Source organism: Ceratotherium simum, chromosome 32 (assembly GCF_057802395.1).
Source record: "Ceratotherium simum simum isolate JZ-2026a chromosome 32, ASM5780239v1, whole genome shotgun sequence".
In the NCBI taxonomy this organism is placed as follows: Eukaryota; Metazoa; Chordata; class Mammalia; order Perissodactyla; family Rhinocerotidae; genus Ceratotherium; species Ceratotherium simum.
In genome coordinates this window covers 20,431,231-20,449,298 of record NC_141931.1, presented here as the reverse complement: position 1 = coordinate 20,449,298, position 18,068 = coordinate 20,431,231, and the positions used below count along the sequence as shown (strand labels likewise).

General features: G+C 49.6%; 1 protein-coding gene across 4 annotated transcripts in view; it reads right to left on the bottom strand.

Moving 5' to 3' along the window:
* The window catches only part of FRMD4A (FERM domain containing 4A), a 284,467-nt gene that overhangs the window by 19,927 nt on the left and 246,472 nt on the right, over positions 1-18,068 (bottom strand). For 3 of the 4 annotated variants that reach the window (XM_004425353.3, XM_087420814.1, XM_014783654.2), the window contains exons 17-22: positions 15,332-15,560; positions 12,353-12,409; positions 9,487-9,724; positions 8,506-8,673; positions 5,725-6,587; positions 3,103-3,199 (exon numbers count right to left, since the gene is read on the bottom strand). In XM_004425353.3, the coding sequence (XP_004425410.1) occupies positions 3,103-3,199; positions 5,725-6,587; positions 8,506-8,673; positions 9,487-9,724; positions 12,353-12,409; positions 15,332-15,560 (1,652 nt within the window). Of the gene's footprint in view, positions 1-231; positions 458-3,102; positions 3,200-5,724; positions 6,588-8,505; positions 8,674-9,486; positions 9,725-12,352; positions 12,410-15,331; positions 15,561-18,068 lie in introns of those variants that run through there. The other variant, XM_087420815.1, reaches the window with a different exon arrangement.

Sequence of the window (18,068 nt, the reverse complement as noted above, 5' to 3'; positions counted from 1 at the left end):
AGATCGGCATAGATGTTAGCTCAGGGCCGGTCTTCCGCAGCAAAAAGAGGAGGATTGGCATGGATGTGAGCTCAGGGCTGATCTTCCTCAAAAAAAAAAAAAAAGAATCTGTATGTACATAGAGCCTGGGAAGATCTAAAACATACTTTGAGGTCTTTTCTTGGAAGTAGCATTGGGAAAATGTAACATCTGATGTAAAAACATACATATAAACATACACTTCCACATGTATCTAGAAAAAAGACATAAAAATAATGGCTTTCACATCATTCAGATGTTTCCTTCTGGAAATTAAGATATAGGCAAGAGCAGTGCATCTGAGATCACAAATTCATACGCAGTGAAGGGGGAAGGGCCATAAGAACAAAACATTCCCTTACGATACCTCTATTCATCAGTACTTTGGTGAGTTGGAGACTCAGACCCATCCATAATGGGCGAGTTTTCTGTTGCTTCTCTGAACAAAGGAAAGCAGAAGAAGGAAGAGAAGAGAGGTCACGTTAAAGAGAGGAACTGACACAGACATGGTTAGTAGCTCATTAATACATTGGAAAGACCAGTTGACCGTACACCCAAGTGTTAGTGACAAAGAATATAAGGCATGCAGAACTTTCAACCCCCATGAGTAGTGAGTCGAAAGACCTCTTTGGTTTTGTCAGGAAGGCAGGCTGTGCTACTTTTTACCCGTTTCTCATTTTCTTATCACATCACAGAGAACAGTTATTGTTAATGATCATTCAACTCAATCTGATAAAAGTTTACCTCAAGGACCAAAATATGTTTTTGTTTCGAATTTGTCTTGAGTCTTCACTAGCTATATGTGGCACAGGCAGATTTCAAGACCAAAACCCAGGCAGATTTCAAGACCATCTCAAGTGTGTAGGCATGTGAGGGGTGCTTGTAAATTTCAGCGCCTGCTGTCAGTCAAATAACAATCATATATTTGGATCAGGTGAGACTGGGCATGATCTAGAAAATTTGGAGGATCCAGAGAGAGAGCCTGAAATCTGAACTTCCTTATTCAGGTGAGATGGTTTAGCCACTGGAGGTACCACATATACAGAAGAGCTGTCATTCTTTTATGAATTAATCCTGGTGAAATCTTGGGCCATAGGCTTTGCAGCACCTGCATGACCACGAGCTAGAGCCAGGGTGTGGATGGTGTATAAGGTAGTATTTTAATGACCTGTAATAAGGACAGGGGGTGACTGCTGCCCAAAAGACAGACCAAGAAGTGGGAGTGGACACAAGAACACTGCAGTTGGGACTGCACATTCTCGTAATTCAAAAGGACCAAGAGGCAGCTTGGGGTAGCTCAGTGATTGCCAAACTTGAGTGTGCATCAGAAAACCCTGGAGGGCTTCTTACAACACAGACTACCAGATCCCACCCCAGAGGTGCTGAGTCAGTAGGTCATGGATGGGCCCCAGGATCTGCGTTTTTTTTTTTTTGTGAGGAAGATCAGCCCTGAGCTAACATCCATGCTAATCCTCCTCTTTTTGCTGAGGAAGACGGGCTCTGAGCTAACATCTATTGCCAATCCTCCTCCTTTTTTCCCCCAAAGCCCCAGTAGATAGTTCTATGTCACAGTTGCACATCCTTCTAGGTGCTGTATGTGGGATGTGGCCTCAGCATGGCTGGAGAAGTGGTGCATCGGTGCACGCCCGGGATCCGAACCCGGGCCGCCAGTAGCAGAGTGTGTGCACTTAACCGCTAAGCCACCAGGCCGGCCCAGGATCTGCATTTCTCACAAGATGCCAGGTGATGCTCATGCTGCTGGTCTGGGGACCACACATGAAGAACCACTGGCCTAGTGGAGAAAGACAGAGCTTTTGGGTCACAGATCGCAGGCCTGAAATTCCAGCTCCATCCAGACATGTGATTTTGGGCAAGGCACTTATTTTCTCTGAGCCTCATCTATAAAACCAAAAGATCTGGATATTTCCCTTGCAAGTTTGCAGTGAGGATTATATGAGCTCATTTATGTTAGTAGAAGCTCCCAGCCTTTGAGTACACAGCAAGCACTCAATAAACGTTAACTCCCCTTCTCTTCTCTCAAATACTAAGGCCCCATAAAGCCTGGTTTAAAACCATTACAGATCAATTTGCAGAAACAACAAATGTCTGCCAAGCATGGGGGCCTGAAATGCAGTCAGTGGAGCCAATTCTGGTCCTGATTTTTCTGATGATTCAACTCACAGACAGCTGTCAATTTTTTCCAGACATCCCCACCGATGCTCTAGCAAACTAGAAACTGAATAAAGCTGGATAAAGGGACCCGTTACTCCGTTAACCAACAGGCACTGACAGAACGTAACATCCACTTGAAGGCAATGTCTTAGGAGCAAGAGAAGAGGCAGAAGTGTGAGGAAAGCAGCTTCCGTGTATGTGTCGGACTCTTCAGTAGATCAGAACATCCCAAATGTCCATGAGATTATAACGCTCTAGGCCTACATTTAAAGCTACAAAAGGAGCTGAATTGGGGGTTCATTTTGCTGTGGGCCACTTCTTAAAGATCTCAAGGTACCTGATTCCTTTTGTTTGTTGATTAAGAACAAGCGATTGGCCAGGACAGAGATGAGATCTGAGCCTCCTGCCTTTTTTCTTAAGAGGCATCCTGATAGCAGGACAGTGGACACCGTGAAGCATGTAAGATGTCAGGCCGGGCCCAGCACAGGGCGGGTGCCTAACCGTTCTCTTTCTCCCCTCTCTCCTTCTTTTCTGGCATTTTAAAGTTGGCCTGGTACAACCAGAACCCAAATAAAATGTTGTCTGGAATTCTGACCAAAGAAGTGCAATTCGACTTCCGGCACCCACCTTCCCCACATTCCCGGGACCACTGCCAACTTTAAAAGAGACAATTTGCCCATATGAAGGGACAGTGATGGAAAGGAGAGGGGTAGAAGGTACCAGCAATTCATGGGGCTTCTTAGGAAAGGAAGGAGTTTCCCAGTGATGAAGAACACTCCTTATTCTTTCGCTGATACACCCTTCTGTCACTAGGATCTGATACTTATTACACTCTTCCTAACTGACAAGGAATGCTGAGGATCATTCTAGAACCCAGAGGAGGAGGATTAAAGGTCTGAAGGGGGAACTCACCCAGTCTGCCAGGTTAGGATGTGGTGGGGACTGCTTGGGGGGGTCGCTCCAACTTCACTCGACGGCGTTGAACTTCTCTGGCTTTGAGGTAAGGCAGCTGTGTGCAGGTGGTGCAGAAAAGACAGCAGTCAAGACACCGGAGGTCTGTGAATACTCTTCTTCCCAGAGATGCTGGATACGACCCCGTAGCAGGGTCACAGTGGAGAAACATCCACCCCTCCCCTACATTTGGCTAATTGCATCTTCTCCCCCAAACCATGCAGCTCCATTCTGAGCCAGGCTGACCGGGAATCCTACGTCCCTGCTCTGCCACTCCACAGCAGCAAAGAACCGGAAGCCCCCATGGTCCTTTGAGGGAGCCCTGGGCAGGGCTAATGCAGGGAGGGCCTATTTCTCTGGACCCCAGGGAGCTACGCCCCAGGGCATTTTCAGATGCGGCTCAGGGTTAAAACTGTGCTCTTCATTATGAACGGAGAAGCCCCAGAAAGGTTCTCAGAGCTTGCTCTCTGCTATTTTAGGCTTATAATTTACCACTTTAGGACCCTTCAGAGGGGGCAGGGCTTTTAATAGCTCATGCAAATCTGACTATTAGGAGTTTCCAGATGTGGGCGGGATTTTTCTAGTTGGGAAAACTTAGTAGGAAGTAATCCTACTTAAATGCATCCTTTGCTTTCTTGGGAATGGAATCTTTTTCATCAATAAACTTCAGATACAGCTTCTTAGAATTTTTAGTCTAAAATACGTTGCAAAAGATGTACCTAATCTCTTTAAGTAAAGCAGATCTACTAGACAAGTGCTACAATTTGAAAGAACGTAAACACTCCCTTCCCTCTGTCGGACGCGGCTGCTTCCAGCAGGGTTACAGAGAACCACGCTCCTTAAATGGCACGCATCATATACTCGTTCATTCATTCTCAAAATCCTCCAGGGAAGTCGGCAAATTGCACCAGGCTTATCTTACAGACAAGGTTGGAATATGGAGAAGGCTCTAGGACCCTGAGGTCCATGGTTCTCTCATGATTGCCTGAATCATTTTTATTCTCTTCTCTGGAACGTGTCATTTGGCCAATGAGCCACAATAAACAAGTCAAGGGGGATATGGGGCCAGATGCAGGAGCCGTGCGGCCCGGCACACCTGGGCAGCCAGCCGGTCCTTCCTCTTTGCCCTGCTCTCTCCAGACCCCAAGCATCTCCTTCAGCTCCCCAAAGACGAACCCCCCCTTTTCTGTCTTTAAGATCACCCCTTTCCCCTGATCTTTTCCTTTACTTAACTCTCTTTCCAGTCACAAGTCAAATCCTGACTTGGAGTTCCTTCCATTTGCTGCTGATTCTCATTTCATTCTTACACTTTTTAAATCATTTTTATTATGTTTCAAAATCCTCCCCCACCTTCTTTTCCCACAGTGTGATGCAGACTGCACACTTACACACTGATGCGGACTTATCCCTGCACACATGCCCCCCCCCCTTTATGACTGCTATGAGTGTGTAAACGAGTTCATATACGCTATCATATACGCTAGTGACTGCTGAACAATCACTGCTTATCGTCATCCTCGTTATTTCTTGGAGAGGTACTGGGAAGGGAATGTAACTTTTTTTTTTGTGAGGAAGATTTGGCTCTGAGCTAACATCTGTTGCCAATCCTCCCTTTTGCTGAGGAAGATTAGACCTGAGGTAACATCTGTACCCATCTTCCTCAATTTTTTTTTTTTTTTGTATGTGGGACACCTCCACACATGGCTTGATGAGCAGTGTGTAGGTCTGCTCCTGGGATTCAAACCTGCGAACCCTGGGCCGAAGCAGAGCATGCAAACTTAACCGCTACGCCACTGGGCCGGCCTCAGGAAGGTAACTTCTTAAGGGAAAGGATGGTTTCTCCCATTGTTCATTTGATTCAGTACTGCTTAATGCTCTGAGTGCAAGAATACAAGGTAACTCTTAATTTGATTATGAAAATTTTAAGATGTATTATCAACAAATGAAAGCACTTTACGAAAATTACTTTGGCTATACCCTAACATCACTGAAATGGGAATTCGAGGAGCAGTCAGGAGTTATCTACGTAGTCACAGGTGAGGTCAAATGCAGAGCTCAGCCACTCCATTCGTAGCCAGTCTGCCCCCACCTGGGGAGATACTGGCCAAATCTCAGCGCTGCAAGACCCAAGTCCATGCCTAAAGCAAGCTTTCCTCTGCAAGGGTATCACTCAGGTCTCTAACTTAACAGCATCTCGGTCTTCACCAGGGTAAGGGGCACGTTTGACTGGACAAATCCTGAGACACAATTCACATAACTTCTTGGATATCTGTCCTTACAAGGAGAGGGGGCTGGAGGGATGGTTTGCATCCCTACTAAGGAAGCTTAAATGAGAGCCACTCGGGAGGGCACCCCCTCCCAGGTCTTTGTCACTCAGCAAAACCAGGGCTAGAACGGGAGGGGGTGAAGGAGGAGGTTGGAAGATCTCAAGTCTCACACATCTGACAGCTAAGTTTCTGGAATTAGCGATCTCTTTCTCCACTACATGCTCTAAGAAGATCTGAAAGCCCTTGAAATGAGTCAACAGTTCACACCCAGGCCGCACCACGTGCGCGCAGGGCCGTCCCCCTGTCCCCCCCTCACCTGACGTGGCCTTGCACATCTGGGGCATCCTGGTGACCCTGCTGTGCGCCACGAAGGTGCTCTGGGAGGAGGTGCTGTACTGGGAGCCGCTGTCCGAGGAGGTGGAGCTGGTGTGCGACAGGCGGCTGTGCTCCTTGTGCGAGGCCGTGGAGCGCTGGTACCACTGGCGCAGCTCGTCCGAGACGGCGGCGCGCCCCGCGCCCTTGTCGTGGGCGCCCTCGCGGCCCAGCGACGGAGTCCGCAGGATCTGCGAGCGCGACGGCGTCAGCCGGCCCGCGTCGCCCTCGTCGCCGCCGCGCCAGCTCTCCCTGAACAGGCCGCCCGCCGTGTAGGAGTTGGAGGTCTTGAACTGCGCCTTGACGCTGTAGTGGCCCTCCTGGTCGCTCTCCAGGCTGCGCACCACCACGGGCGTGGCGCCGCCCTCCACGTACAGCGGGTACTCCTTGATGCGGTACTGCGAGCTCGGCTGGCTCTGGCTGTGCAGGTAGACGCCGTGCGCGCCGCCGCCGCGCGCCGCCAGGTTGGGCATGCTGCCCGAGTTCGCCGCGCCCAGCGCGCCCGCCGCCCGCTGTCGCTGCCGCTGCCGCGCGCGCGCCTTCGACGGCGAGTCCTCGGCCAGCGTGGAGTAGTTGGCGTTCATCTGCGCCGGGTAGTAGTGCTCCGAGCTCGAGTGGCTGGTGCAGGACGAACAGTCGTCCATGGGGTCGGAGCCGTTGCTGCTACGAGTCCGTGGGGTGTAGAAGTCCGGGCTGCCCGTGTCGTTCTCCGAGCCCAGGAGCTTGCCCTGGGACTCCAGGCTGGAGCTCCGGTGCCTAAAGTGCAGCGCGAGGCTGTGCAGTCGCGTGGGGCTGAGGTCCACCGACCTGCGGGGAGACGGCCGGTGGGTCTGGGGGGCCCAGGAGAGGGGCGTCCGCGGGGAGGGAGAGGCTCTGCAATCATCGCTCTTGGGAAAGAGCAAAACGCTACACCGCCCAGAGCCGCCCGCAAATGCGCGCCTGGGAAACTCAGAGTGAGGCAGGGTTGCCCTGGGCATCCAGGTGCTTCCCTTTGTTCCCAGGTACAGACGGGGACGGGAGGGGGCTGCTGATCCCTGGAGGCGAGCCCCGGCCTCTGCTGTGCCTTTGGATTCCGAGTGGGATGTGGGGCTGAAGACAGCCAGCGCCCACATAAGGGTTTTTTTCTGAAAAATGTATGCCAATAGCCCAGGGCTTTTTTTGTTTGTTTTTTAAGGTGGAAAGGGATTCTATAGATAGAAAAAGAACCAAGAGGATCCCTATTGTAGTATTATGCTAAACCAGATGACATGCCCATTTTTGTAGGTCACAAAATGAGTCAATATTCAACTAAATACTATTATGAAACCCACATACACAGATTTCCATCTCCCATGAAGACTATAAATTGGGAGGTGGGTGGACCATGGAACACTTACAAATGACTGAGGCAATACTTACAGGCCACTACTATGTTTGTAATCGATTCTGCTTATCCGAGTCCACGCTATGACTATCCAGCAATATCACAGGGACAGAGACGCAAGGACTACATGTAAATTCACCGTGGCCCCGTTGGCCAAGTCCAGGAAGAGGTGAGTTCTAGTTCTGTCACTCGGGGTAGAATGTGAAGTCCCCACCATGTGGCCCTCTATGACTCTGTCATGGGTTTCCTCTCTGGTCCCACCCTCTCCATCACTCTGTTCTGGCCATACTGGCCTCCTGAGAACATGCCAAGTGCAGGCTTGCATCCAGGGCTTTGACCTTGCTGTCTGTCCCCTGAATACCCTCAGAGCCTGCTACCGCATCCATTCAGGTGTTTGCTCAGATGTCACCTTATCAGAGAGGCCTTCTCTGATGCTTCCATTGAAAAGATGATCTCTTCTTTCTCTCTCTAGCCCCTTGTCCTGTTCATTTTTCTCCTCCTCATCACCACTTGACATATTTTTTCACTGTGACTCTGTCCCAACTAGAATGTAAGTCTGAGGAGAGCAGGGGTGTGATCTGTTTTCTTCACCGCTCTATCCCCTAGAATAATACCTGGTTCATATAGGCACTTGATAATATTTGTTGCATAACTGCATGAATGAATGAACACATGAATGAACGAGTGAATGCATGAATGACTGAGGGAATCTTGCCTGGAGAGCTCAATCTTATCCCATATAAAGTGGTTCACTACTTAACGGAAGATCACACCATCTGTCCTTTTGGCTATGGTCCCTGTGGACTCAGTTTTTGATAAAATGGAATGATGGCTTTGGTTTTGCCTCTTTTTAGAAAATGAAGGTGTGATTCACTGTAGCCTCACTTTTGCCTGTTCCTTTTGCTCTTGAATGAATTTACACCTTGAGGCATTAAAGAGTCTAGGACAAATTTAGGCCCCAGTAGAAAGATGTATGAGGACGACCCAATAAAAATCACCCCATCGGTGCAAGGTTGTTCTGGTCCCAACACTCTGCCCTGCTCATCCAGCTACCCTTTCCTGCCTGCATTTCGATTAGGAAGGCTCCTTCCATGCCCGCCGTCTCCAGGGCATTCTCCAGCTGACTCCCGGTGCCCGTTGGGCATGGACAGCAGGATATAACAGGTCTCTTGGCTAACAGGGGTTTACTGCTGCCAGCTCATTTTTTTATTCTGCTTCATTTTAAGGAGAAGCCACTTCATTGGTTCAGGCCTGACTCTAGTTCATCCATTATCTGGGCCAGTTTGGAGCCAGCGATGCCAGATTGTACAAAGAAAAGCCTGGTCTAGGGAGGGAGATGGCCCGAAGGCCAGGTGGACTCACCTCGTGGAATGAACATAGTGGGGACTCCGGACCCGGAGGTCTGGTGTGGACGGCATGCTGGACTGCGAGTTCCAGTGAGGCAGGCTGCGGATGGGGCTGTTCTGCAGGGAGCTGCTTCCCCCTCCTGCTTCGGCACAGCTCCCCGTGCTGGGGAAACGCTTGTGGCTGCTGCAAACCAGAAGAGGCCACACTGGTCACTGCCAGATAGAACCGCACCTGCTCCCAGGCAGGTGACTAGCCTTGGGACATCAATCTTGATGTCAGGAAGGCTTGCCCAGGATCCCACCCTCGCTCCTTCAGATCTCTACTCTGGTTCTCAGCCTTTCCCCCAGGAGTGGTGGGGCTCCTCGTCCCTGACCTCCTGCAATGTGAGATGAAGACCCTCGTCAGCCTTCTCTGGAACAGGTAGCACGACTGTTCTGTGAAGGCCCTGCCCTCAACCACACTGTCTGTTTTCCAAGAGAGAAATATTTACCAGTCTGGGCACCTACTTAGAGCTTTATAGAGTGTAATGAAAGGAAATGAGAAAAACAGAAGCAGACCAAAAATGTCTTCCAAAAAACCCTCTCTACATCATCAACTGAGTAACGAGCTGATAATGCACGGCTCGGGTTACAGCTGTTTGGCTCCAGAATTCTGTTGGATGATGGCTTAGGGTTCTGAACCACTTTGGGATTCCTGCGAGTGGTCTCTCACTTAGCATTTTGGAATAACACTGCCTGAGATTTCCTAATTAATTCCTGTGGAATTTAACAACATTAAAGCCATCTGCCAACACACTGACTGGGAGCCAAAACCCGGATTTCCCTTTGAATGACAAATCTGCACCTCGACAGGGTCAGCAGCAGAGGGCGCTGTGAGCACGGCGCTGTTGAAGGGCCACCCCAGGAAGCAGGAAAGAGGTTGACTGGGATTTTGCCATTTGTGGACGCTATTTGGGGCAGCCTTTGATTCTTTCAGTGACCTCCCGACCCCGCTCACCTGGAATGACCGTGAGAGGAACGTTTCTTGACCTTCTCGTAAGGCTCATCTAAAGAGGACTCACTCCACATTTTGGGCTTTATGGGTGACTTGTCATAGTCGTTGCGGTGACAGTGCATCTGCCTGAGTCCCTCCAGGGACTGGGGCGGGGGCGGCCTGTTGTGCGATGGTGGCCGAGGAGGGAGTCCCTTGTGAGGAGACTGTAAGGGGGACAGTGTGCTGGTGACCTGAGAGTCTTCTGCACAAAGATGGAAAGAGAGGAACTGAGCAAGGGTCATCCTTCCCGCCGACCCCAGGCCGACCCCCAGCCACCTCTGCCCCCACGTCAACACCTGGGGGCCAGACAGGCATCCATATTCTGAAGGCACCCCAGGACTCTGCCACAGTTGTCAAGACAAGTCAAACCAGAACAAACCAAGCCCAAACTTAGAGCAGCATTAAAAGGGAAGAGAAGTTTCCCTTTTGATTAGCTACAAATGGAGTGAACCCTGAATTTCATTCAATACCAACGACAAATGATTGCTTTGTACCCAACAGCAAAATGTCCTCGTTATTATATTGTCAGTGTTCTTGCAATAGACAGTCAGCGTCTAATTTGCTTTGGAGGAATGTCAGCTCTCTGAGGTTTTGTCCACAGCTATATCCTCAGTGCCTAGAATGACTGTTGACACATAGTAGGTGCCCAAGAAATATTTTTCGGAAAAAATGAATGAAAGTTTATCTGTCGGGTGTAATTACCGGCTGGTGGCTCTAGGTATGTACTCTCTCTGCTTTCTCTGGAACTGTCTATATTGTCTCGTAAGGTGTTCCCGTATAATATTTTCATTTTGGAACTGCCTTAGGTTCTTTGGGAAGGAGATGAGCTACAAATATTAGATATGAAAGAAGATTCTTCTCTGCCTTCAGGGGAGTGATGCTCGGACACAGCAGTGTGCTGTAGGACTCTGGGAGAAAGCGAAGTCAGTCAGTCAAGGAGCGAGCTGTGGGCGAGGCTGGTGGGGACAGGAATCAGCAGTGGACGGGAGAGGGGAGGAGGAAGGGAAGAGCCCAGGGCCGCATCCAGCTGGGGCAGCGGCTGGTGAGGAGGAGCAGAACAGGAGCTCTGGTCAAGGGCAAGTGCAGCAGACCTACTGTGCGCACTGGGATAAGCAAGTGTCCCAGCTGAGAGGGGGCCTTCAATTCCAGGCTAAGGAGTCAGGATTCGGTCTGAAAGCCACAGGAAAACATTGCAACCTCTTAAACACAGAGGATGTCAGCATGGAAATCCTGTTTAAGAACTGGTCATCTGGCAGGGTTCAAAAGTGGCCAAGGCCAGGAGAGGGGCTGAGGAAGGAAGATACTCAGTGTTGCGAACCCGGGGGAGGGCGGCCTTGAGCAGAGAGAGGCAGGACAAATGCAGTGTTCCTTGTGAAGGCAGAGAGGCAGGGGTGCAAGTCTGAGGGGAACCATACGCAGAAGCAAAGCTCAAAAGCCCCACGACCTTTCACTTGACCCTCAATCCATGTCCATCTAGTATTCCTTCCACAGCCTACTTCTCAATCCCCCATCCTTGAGCCCTGGGCACACGCTAAGCTTCCACTCTTTTACCACTCAAATCAGTAAAGGAAAGAGTCCCTACAAGGCGTGAGCCTGCGATGGGAGTAGGCGGTCCAAGTGAGGCAGTAATAATACCCCGTAGGGCCCCTTCAGAGTCTGGGGGTCTGGGACGTGGGAAGGACACTGTACTCACAAATGATGCATCAAAATTAGCTAACGACAATATATACCTCCCCCAACTCCTCTATTACAAAGGAATCTTACTGAATTGTTCTTGTGCCCTCCTTTGGAGGGACTGGAGTCCACAGAGGCCAAAACCAGGGCTGATCTCTGATATTCAAAACACGTCTTCCTGCTCCCCTGCAGCCCCATCTCCTCCCCACCATGGAATGAAGCTGACGATAAAAATATTACCATCTGATTGCTCATAGCAGGGCCAAGACAACTGGGTAAATAACCCGCAGCCTTTCCCCATATCAATAGCAGTTATTATTATTCCTGCAATTGTCATCATGGCTATGACTCGGGTAGACGTCTAATGTTTTCTGTCTGACTAGCCACTTTTCACTGCCCATCTGAGGGTTCCCTAAGAGCAAAAAAATTAATTGCCACTTAATATATTTCCATATCATTAATGCCCTGGCCTCCCAAGTTTTGGGTTAACATCCACAGGAACATTCTCGGAGATGGTTCCGTGTTGGAATTCTTTCTTCCCCAGTATGTGGTGGTGGGCTGGGGGGTAGGGGTGGGGGATCAGTTCTGTTTTCCTAAGAATTTCCCAAGAAAATATCCTGAAAATGACTAGGTTTTTAGAGGGAAATAAGACAACTTTCAAGGCCTGACCAGGCATCTAAAGAGACCTCTTCATTTTCACTATTTCTCAGGAAGGTACAAAGGGTTTGTTGTGTTCCTCTTACCCCCAGTCTCTCCCAGTAGGTTTCAATCGGTGATTTGTGATCCAAACCAATGTCCACTTCTTTCCTCCAGAAATTATGAATACTCAAAAGGAAGGTATGTGTGGTGTTCAGATTCTCTATTTAGTTAAAAACGTGGTTTTGGCAACTAAAAAAGTGAAGTACCACTCACTGAATATCACCTTAAATCTTACCTCTGGGCCACTGGGAAATACTAAAATTCTGCTAGACATGGTTATGGAGCACCCACCCACTCCCAACCAAATGGGTGACACTGGGGAAAGAGGGATTTGCAGGGAATCCGGCTGCCATCTTGGCTGGCTCTTGCCTTTCCACTGGGCTGTCCCAGACCACACACAGCTTAATCCCAGTTTAATCTGTGCTCTGAGATCTCAAGCAGGAAATGGACAACCTACCATCCTCTAGAACAAGGGCATCTGAGAGGGAACTGTCTTCACTGGCAATATTTCCATCTGAGAAGACAAAAAGGAAAAGTCTATGAGTTGAGCACATCCCTTGGACAAAGCCCCGTTTGTGAAAATTGTGTGTTTAGCACCATCCCATATCCTTTCCATTCTAATCAGAAAGAACCCATGAAATACAATGAAAATGCTGTTGGGCATTTCCTTTGACAGTCCCTGGGGTGGGTCATTAGCTCATTCCCCTCACCCCTGACACGGCAATGTGGCCCTGTCTTTGCATATTTGCGCTCCTGTTTCACAGGACACAGCAATGCTGAGTAGCTTGATATCCAACATAAAGGCCGCTTGGCCTGGTTAAGCCATATCATTGTTCCAGTCCAATCTCAGGGCACGTTCTAACTAAACCAAAGGAAGTGAACTGCTATTTATTCTACAAATGAGAAACTAGGGTAAGGAACTTGGCTTTGCTCCTATGACAATAAATGGCTTCTCAATAAACTTCTTAAGCCATTAGTAGAGAGCAGCTTGTTTAAGCTGCTGAATACAGCTTCTGTCCCTCCAAAGCTTATTTTCATAGACACCATTCAATTCACCATGAGAACATGCCCAAGAGGGAGACCGTAGATAATCCTCCACCTGTAACAGCTGGGGAAACGGAGGCACAGCTAGGGAGAAGTGGTTTGTCTGGGGTTGCTCTGCTCTCCTGGCAAAAGGTCTCAGGTCTTCAGATTCTAAGTTTTGTGTTTTATCTCTTCAAAGAAAAAAACCACGCTAAGGAACCTGAATTATTCACTCCTCTAATTTAAGTGGGCTCATGTGAGGAAAATATTATTTCCACAAGGCAGCAAAACAGAAAAAGTCTATTCTTGAGTGGTTAAAAAAAATGGCTGAAGGCTTAGATGGGTGATAAACCAGTTGGTACAGACAGTGATTTAAAAACAGCATCTGTTGGCAGTTCTAACAGAATAGCTCTCACTGGGCAGGCTGGAAAACCAGGCTCTGTTGTGGCCAACCAGCGAGACGTTACTCCTACGGTGCCCCTCCCAGACTCGGCTCTGTTGGCCATTCTGGATGCTTCTGCAGAGGTAGGATCCCCAGTGCCTTCGAGGGGCAGAAGGAGGTTTCAAAAGAGCACCAGACAGAGAAGGGCTGACGCCTGCAGCTCCATCAGGAAGTGGGGGAAAAAGTGACAGTCTTGGTTGGGCAAGGATAACAGGGCAAGATGGGGAGAGATGGTTATTCCAAATTTCCTAGAGCAAAAGGATTTTTTTTGTTGTTTTTTTTTGGTGAGGAAGATTTGCCCTGAGCTAACATCTGTTGCCAATCTTCCTCTTTCTTCTTTGCTTGAGGAAGATTAGCCCTGAGCTAACATCTGTGCCAATCTTCCTCTTTTTTTTTTTTTTTTTTTGCAAGTGGAACACCGCCGCAGCATGGCTGGTGAGTGGAGCAGGTCTGCGCCCATGATCGGAACCCATGAACCCCCGGCTCCCGAAGTGGAGAGTACGGAACTTGAACCACTCGGCCACAGGGCTGGGCCTGGATTTCTTTTACGGTCTATTTTTTTAAAACCAGGAATTCACTTTATTCGTATTGCTTGATGGACTGTGAACTAGGAGACAGAAAACCTAGACCTTAGCATCTTGGAGTCTCCAGTATATCATTGCTTCCCCAGTAGCCTACAGTTTTAGGCTGTAGATTTATGTGTATACATATACACACACACACACACACACACACACACAAATAAACAGAATTATGGTAACATATACATAACATTTACTATTTTAACCTTTTTCTTTTTTAAGGTCGGCCCTGAGCTAACATCTATTGCCAATCTTCCTCCTTTTTTTTCCTTTTTTCTCCCCAAAGCCCCAGTAGATAGTTGTATGTCATAGCTGTACATCCTTCTAGTTGCTCTATGTGGGACGCCACCTCAGCATAGGTTGATGACGGGTACATAGGTCCGCGCCCAGGGTCCAAACCGGCGAACCCCGGGACGCCAAAGCGGAGCATGCACACTTAACCGCTATGCCACCGGGCCGGCCCCTTAACCATTTTTAACTGTACAGCTCAGTGGCATTAAGTACATTCGCATTGTCATGCAACCATCACCACCATTTATCTTCAGAACTTTTTCATCTTCCCAAATTGGAAACTCTGTTCCCATTAACCAATAACTCCCCAGTCCCCCCTCCCCAGCCCCTGGTAACCTCTATTCTACTTTGTCTCCCTAGAGCAAAAATATTTTAAACATGCATAAGCTATGAAAGCATATTTGATATATATTTTTAAAAATTTGGTGATTTAGGGGAAAAAAAGGATTGTAATAGTTTGGGGGGCTTGATGGTTGGTGGTGAATTTGGGGTATTTCCTTCTAGTGTTTACCAAATATAATCACCCAAACTCTTAACACCTCCCAACCCAAGTTCAGGGCTCTAGATAGTCAGAGTGGGGCGGCCCAGCCGTCCCCGGCTTCCGCTTTGGCATAGGAGCCCCAGGAGACAGAGTCAGACTGAGGAGGACAGGGGGTTGGCGGGGGCTGCTGGCCTGCAGTGTGCCCTAGCCACCCACCTTTCCTTCCAGACCTGAGTAGGCTGATCAAGTCCCTGAGAATGTCAGAGCCCCGGTGAGCTCGGGGCTGGGCTGGGCTGGCACAGTTATTTAGCTCAGCGCATGGTGAGGGCTGGAAGGAGTGTTTAGCTCATGGTTGCAGGTTCTCTCAGGGAGGCAGTAAATAGTGATGCTGACAGCTCAATTTCTATGATCCCTCTCATCTGTGGACCTGAGTGCACTTTATTGCTCTCATCTCGTATCAGGCCTTTTGGCTTCATTTTATGGATGGAAAAAGTGAGGCACAGGAGGTGAACTGGCTTGCCCAGGTCACGCAGGGAGGCAGGCTTTCGGCCCACGCACGGGATGGAGGGCCGCTGGGGGCGAGGGGCAGCCCGCAGCGGGGGAGGGCTCAGCACTGACCTTCAATGATCAGCGAAGCCCTCTGGGTGGGTTTCTTCCCAGACTTGACACGGTTCTCGTTGATTGCATTTTCAATCTCCTGCAGCTTCTTCAGTGCATTCAGATAGGAGGTTTTCCTTTGTTTCTTCAGTTTTTTGCTGACGTTGGGGTCACTGGCTAGGCGGCGGGCAGCCTCCGTAATCTGGGATTGAATGGCAAACTCTCGTTCCAGGCGTTCCAGCTCGGCTTCCTGTGGGAGGGAGAGCCATGGCTTACACTTAGCGGGATGCTGAGCAGGGAGACACCTGTCCTCCCGGCCCCTGCCCAAGGCGAGCAAGCCCTCCTTACTCCTTGGGAGACACGTGTACTAGGAAACCAGCAGTCCCAGTGCCTAACCCCCAACTTTGCCTGACCCCACAGTGGCCCTGTTCCTAAAATCTCTGGCAGCCTGGTGCCCTGGGCACACCCCCTTTCGAGCCTCTTGGCCCCTGGTCCATTCTGGAGACAAGCGTTGGTCCACACACTGGCACCACCATTGAGAAGCAAAGAGCTGTTATGCTGCAGGCCCTGGGGTCGCTTGGCTTCATTTCCATCGTCTCCAGCAAGACGCATGAAGACCAAGCCTTGGTGGAAATTCAGAGCCCAGTTGGTGGGCATCTCCTTTCCATTTGGGGCATAGGATGCAGCAGTATTTATTTTTAGAGCAGCTTTCTGTCATGCTTTCCTGTGGGTTTGCTAACAGGGAGCTCACACGTGTGCCTCACCCCCACCCTCCCACACATGCCCTCTGTCTCCCATATTTCAAGCCCTTCATGTTGGGACTTGTCCCCACTCACTCATGTCTCTTTGGGGAGCCCTTCTTGCAAGCTCCACCTGTCCTCTCACTCTAGCTCTTTCTGAAAGCTCTGCTCGGGCTGTGACTGGCCCTCCATGAGGCCTGCGTGGCGGATGGTGGTGGAGCCAGTTCCCCTACTCCCTGGATTGCTTCCCAGCACTCTCCTTCCTCGTGCACCTCCCTCCCACCTCTACCCCTTCCTTTGGCCAGAAGGAGCAAATGGATGAATTTTCCCTCAGAGTTTTGGTCCCGAGGGAAATGAAGCTGTGACTGCCAGGAAATACCTGGGGACCTGGAGGATGAAACCGCGGACGGTGGATTTGCTGCTGGTGTCTCTGCAACTCAGAGTGTTTCAAATACCGACCGCGAGGCCAGGGGAGACCAGGCCTGCACCTTATCCTAGGTCATCCATGGTCACACTCAGGTCCCACAGGAATTGATCTAACCATACAGATGGAGCAGATCCCCGGCATCAACAGATCTTCCTAGTTAATGGCCGAATAAAACATTCTTGCCTCTGGGCACCACGTCCCAGGCTGGATGCCTCCATCAAGCACAAAACTCTTAGCTTGATTTCATTTCCTTTTGAGCACTTGAAGCCTGAAGGGAGCGGGCACCAGGCGTGAGAGGGAAAGCTGAAGATTAAAGGGAACTATTTAGGAGATGATCAACTCCTTCCAGTTCCTTCAAATGCCCGCTGCATTTGTTCTCTTGGAGGGAGAAGAACATGGAGATGGACTCCCGCCCAAGGTCTTGAAACAAACAAGTCACCGAGGACAAAGACTGTTCTGTGAGTGTGACTCCATCTAGCAGCTGTTCCCGGGCTGTTGCAATAGCCCTGGCCCAAGGCGCCGACCCAAAGGGTTGTGGGAGTCCAGGACAAATTCTAGCTACTGGAACCGAGACAAGCACAAGGCTGGCAGCCCTGTCTGTTGTACAGATGCTGCCTGCTGTGTGGACAGGGAAGCCAAGCGCACTTCCAGGAGGAACGGGGAGCAGCGACAGAGCTGGGGGGAGCTTGTCCTTCCTAGAGGAACTCTGCACACACCAGCTAATTCTGTGGGACTTCTTTTCAGTAATTTCAGAACGGTAATATGCAGGGACAGGTAAGGATGCACATGGAATTCTCGGGGAACTAAAGTCATCGTTGACTGAAGAGTGTGACGGAGCAGCTGGCGAGAAGGTATGGTGGGACTACGGGAACAACAGTGGGGCGTGGGGCTCACTAAAAGTGGGGTCTCCTCTTAAAAGTTTAGTGCCAAGGGTCTGCCCAGCATAAGGGGAGCGGCAGTTCTCAGGCAATTCTGATGACAGCCAGATTTGAAAAAGAGCCAACCAGGTGGTCTCCTAAATGCCACCGCCCTCACCCCAGTTCTGACCCCGGTAAAATCCTGGGCCCACCCCCAGTCACAGCCCCTCTCTTCTAATATCTCATCTCCATGTCAAGCAACTCATGTTGATAGCGCATCAAGCAGGTGACAAGAACTGAGTTAAATGTTTTTCATATACCAGCTCATTTAATCCTAGCAACAACTCCAAGAAATAAGGATTATGAACTTCATTTTATGGAAGAGGAGAACTGCCTGGTCGAGCTTTAGATCTAGATGGAACATTCTGGTGTGTCCACCAGTTCCCAAGGACCTGCCATTGCAGATCTCAGGAGACTCATCCACCACTTCCATTGGCCCCAGGGCACCTGTGGCCCCCTCTAAATTCACCCTCCCACTAACCCACCAGGTGTTACATGAGAACGTTGGTTTCTCTCAATCACTTTTTTGAAAGACTAAATATGTACGGTATTCCCTTCTCCACTGGCTTTGACTCTTGCCCTTTTAAACTCTCTGTTCAATAGCATTTTAATGAGTAACTTTATTCAGAATAAATTTGGGAAGACATTTCTTGGACATGACCCTAGGGCTTGAA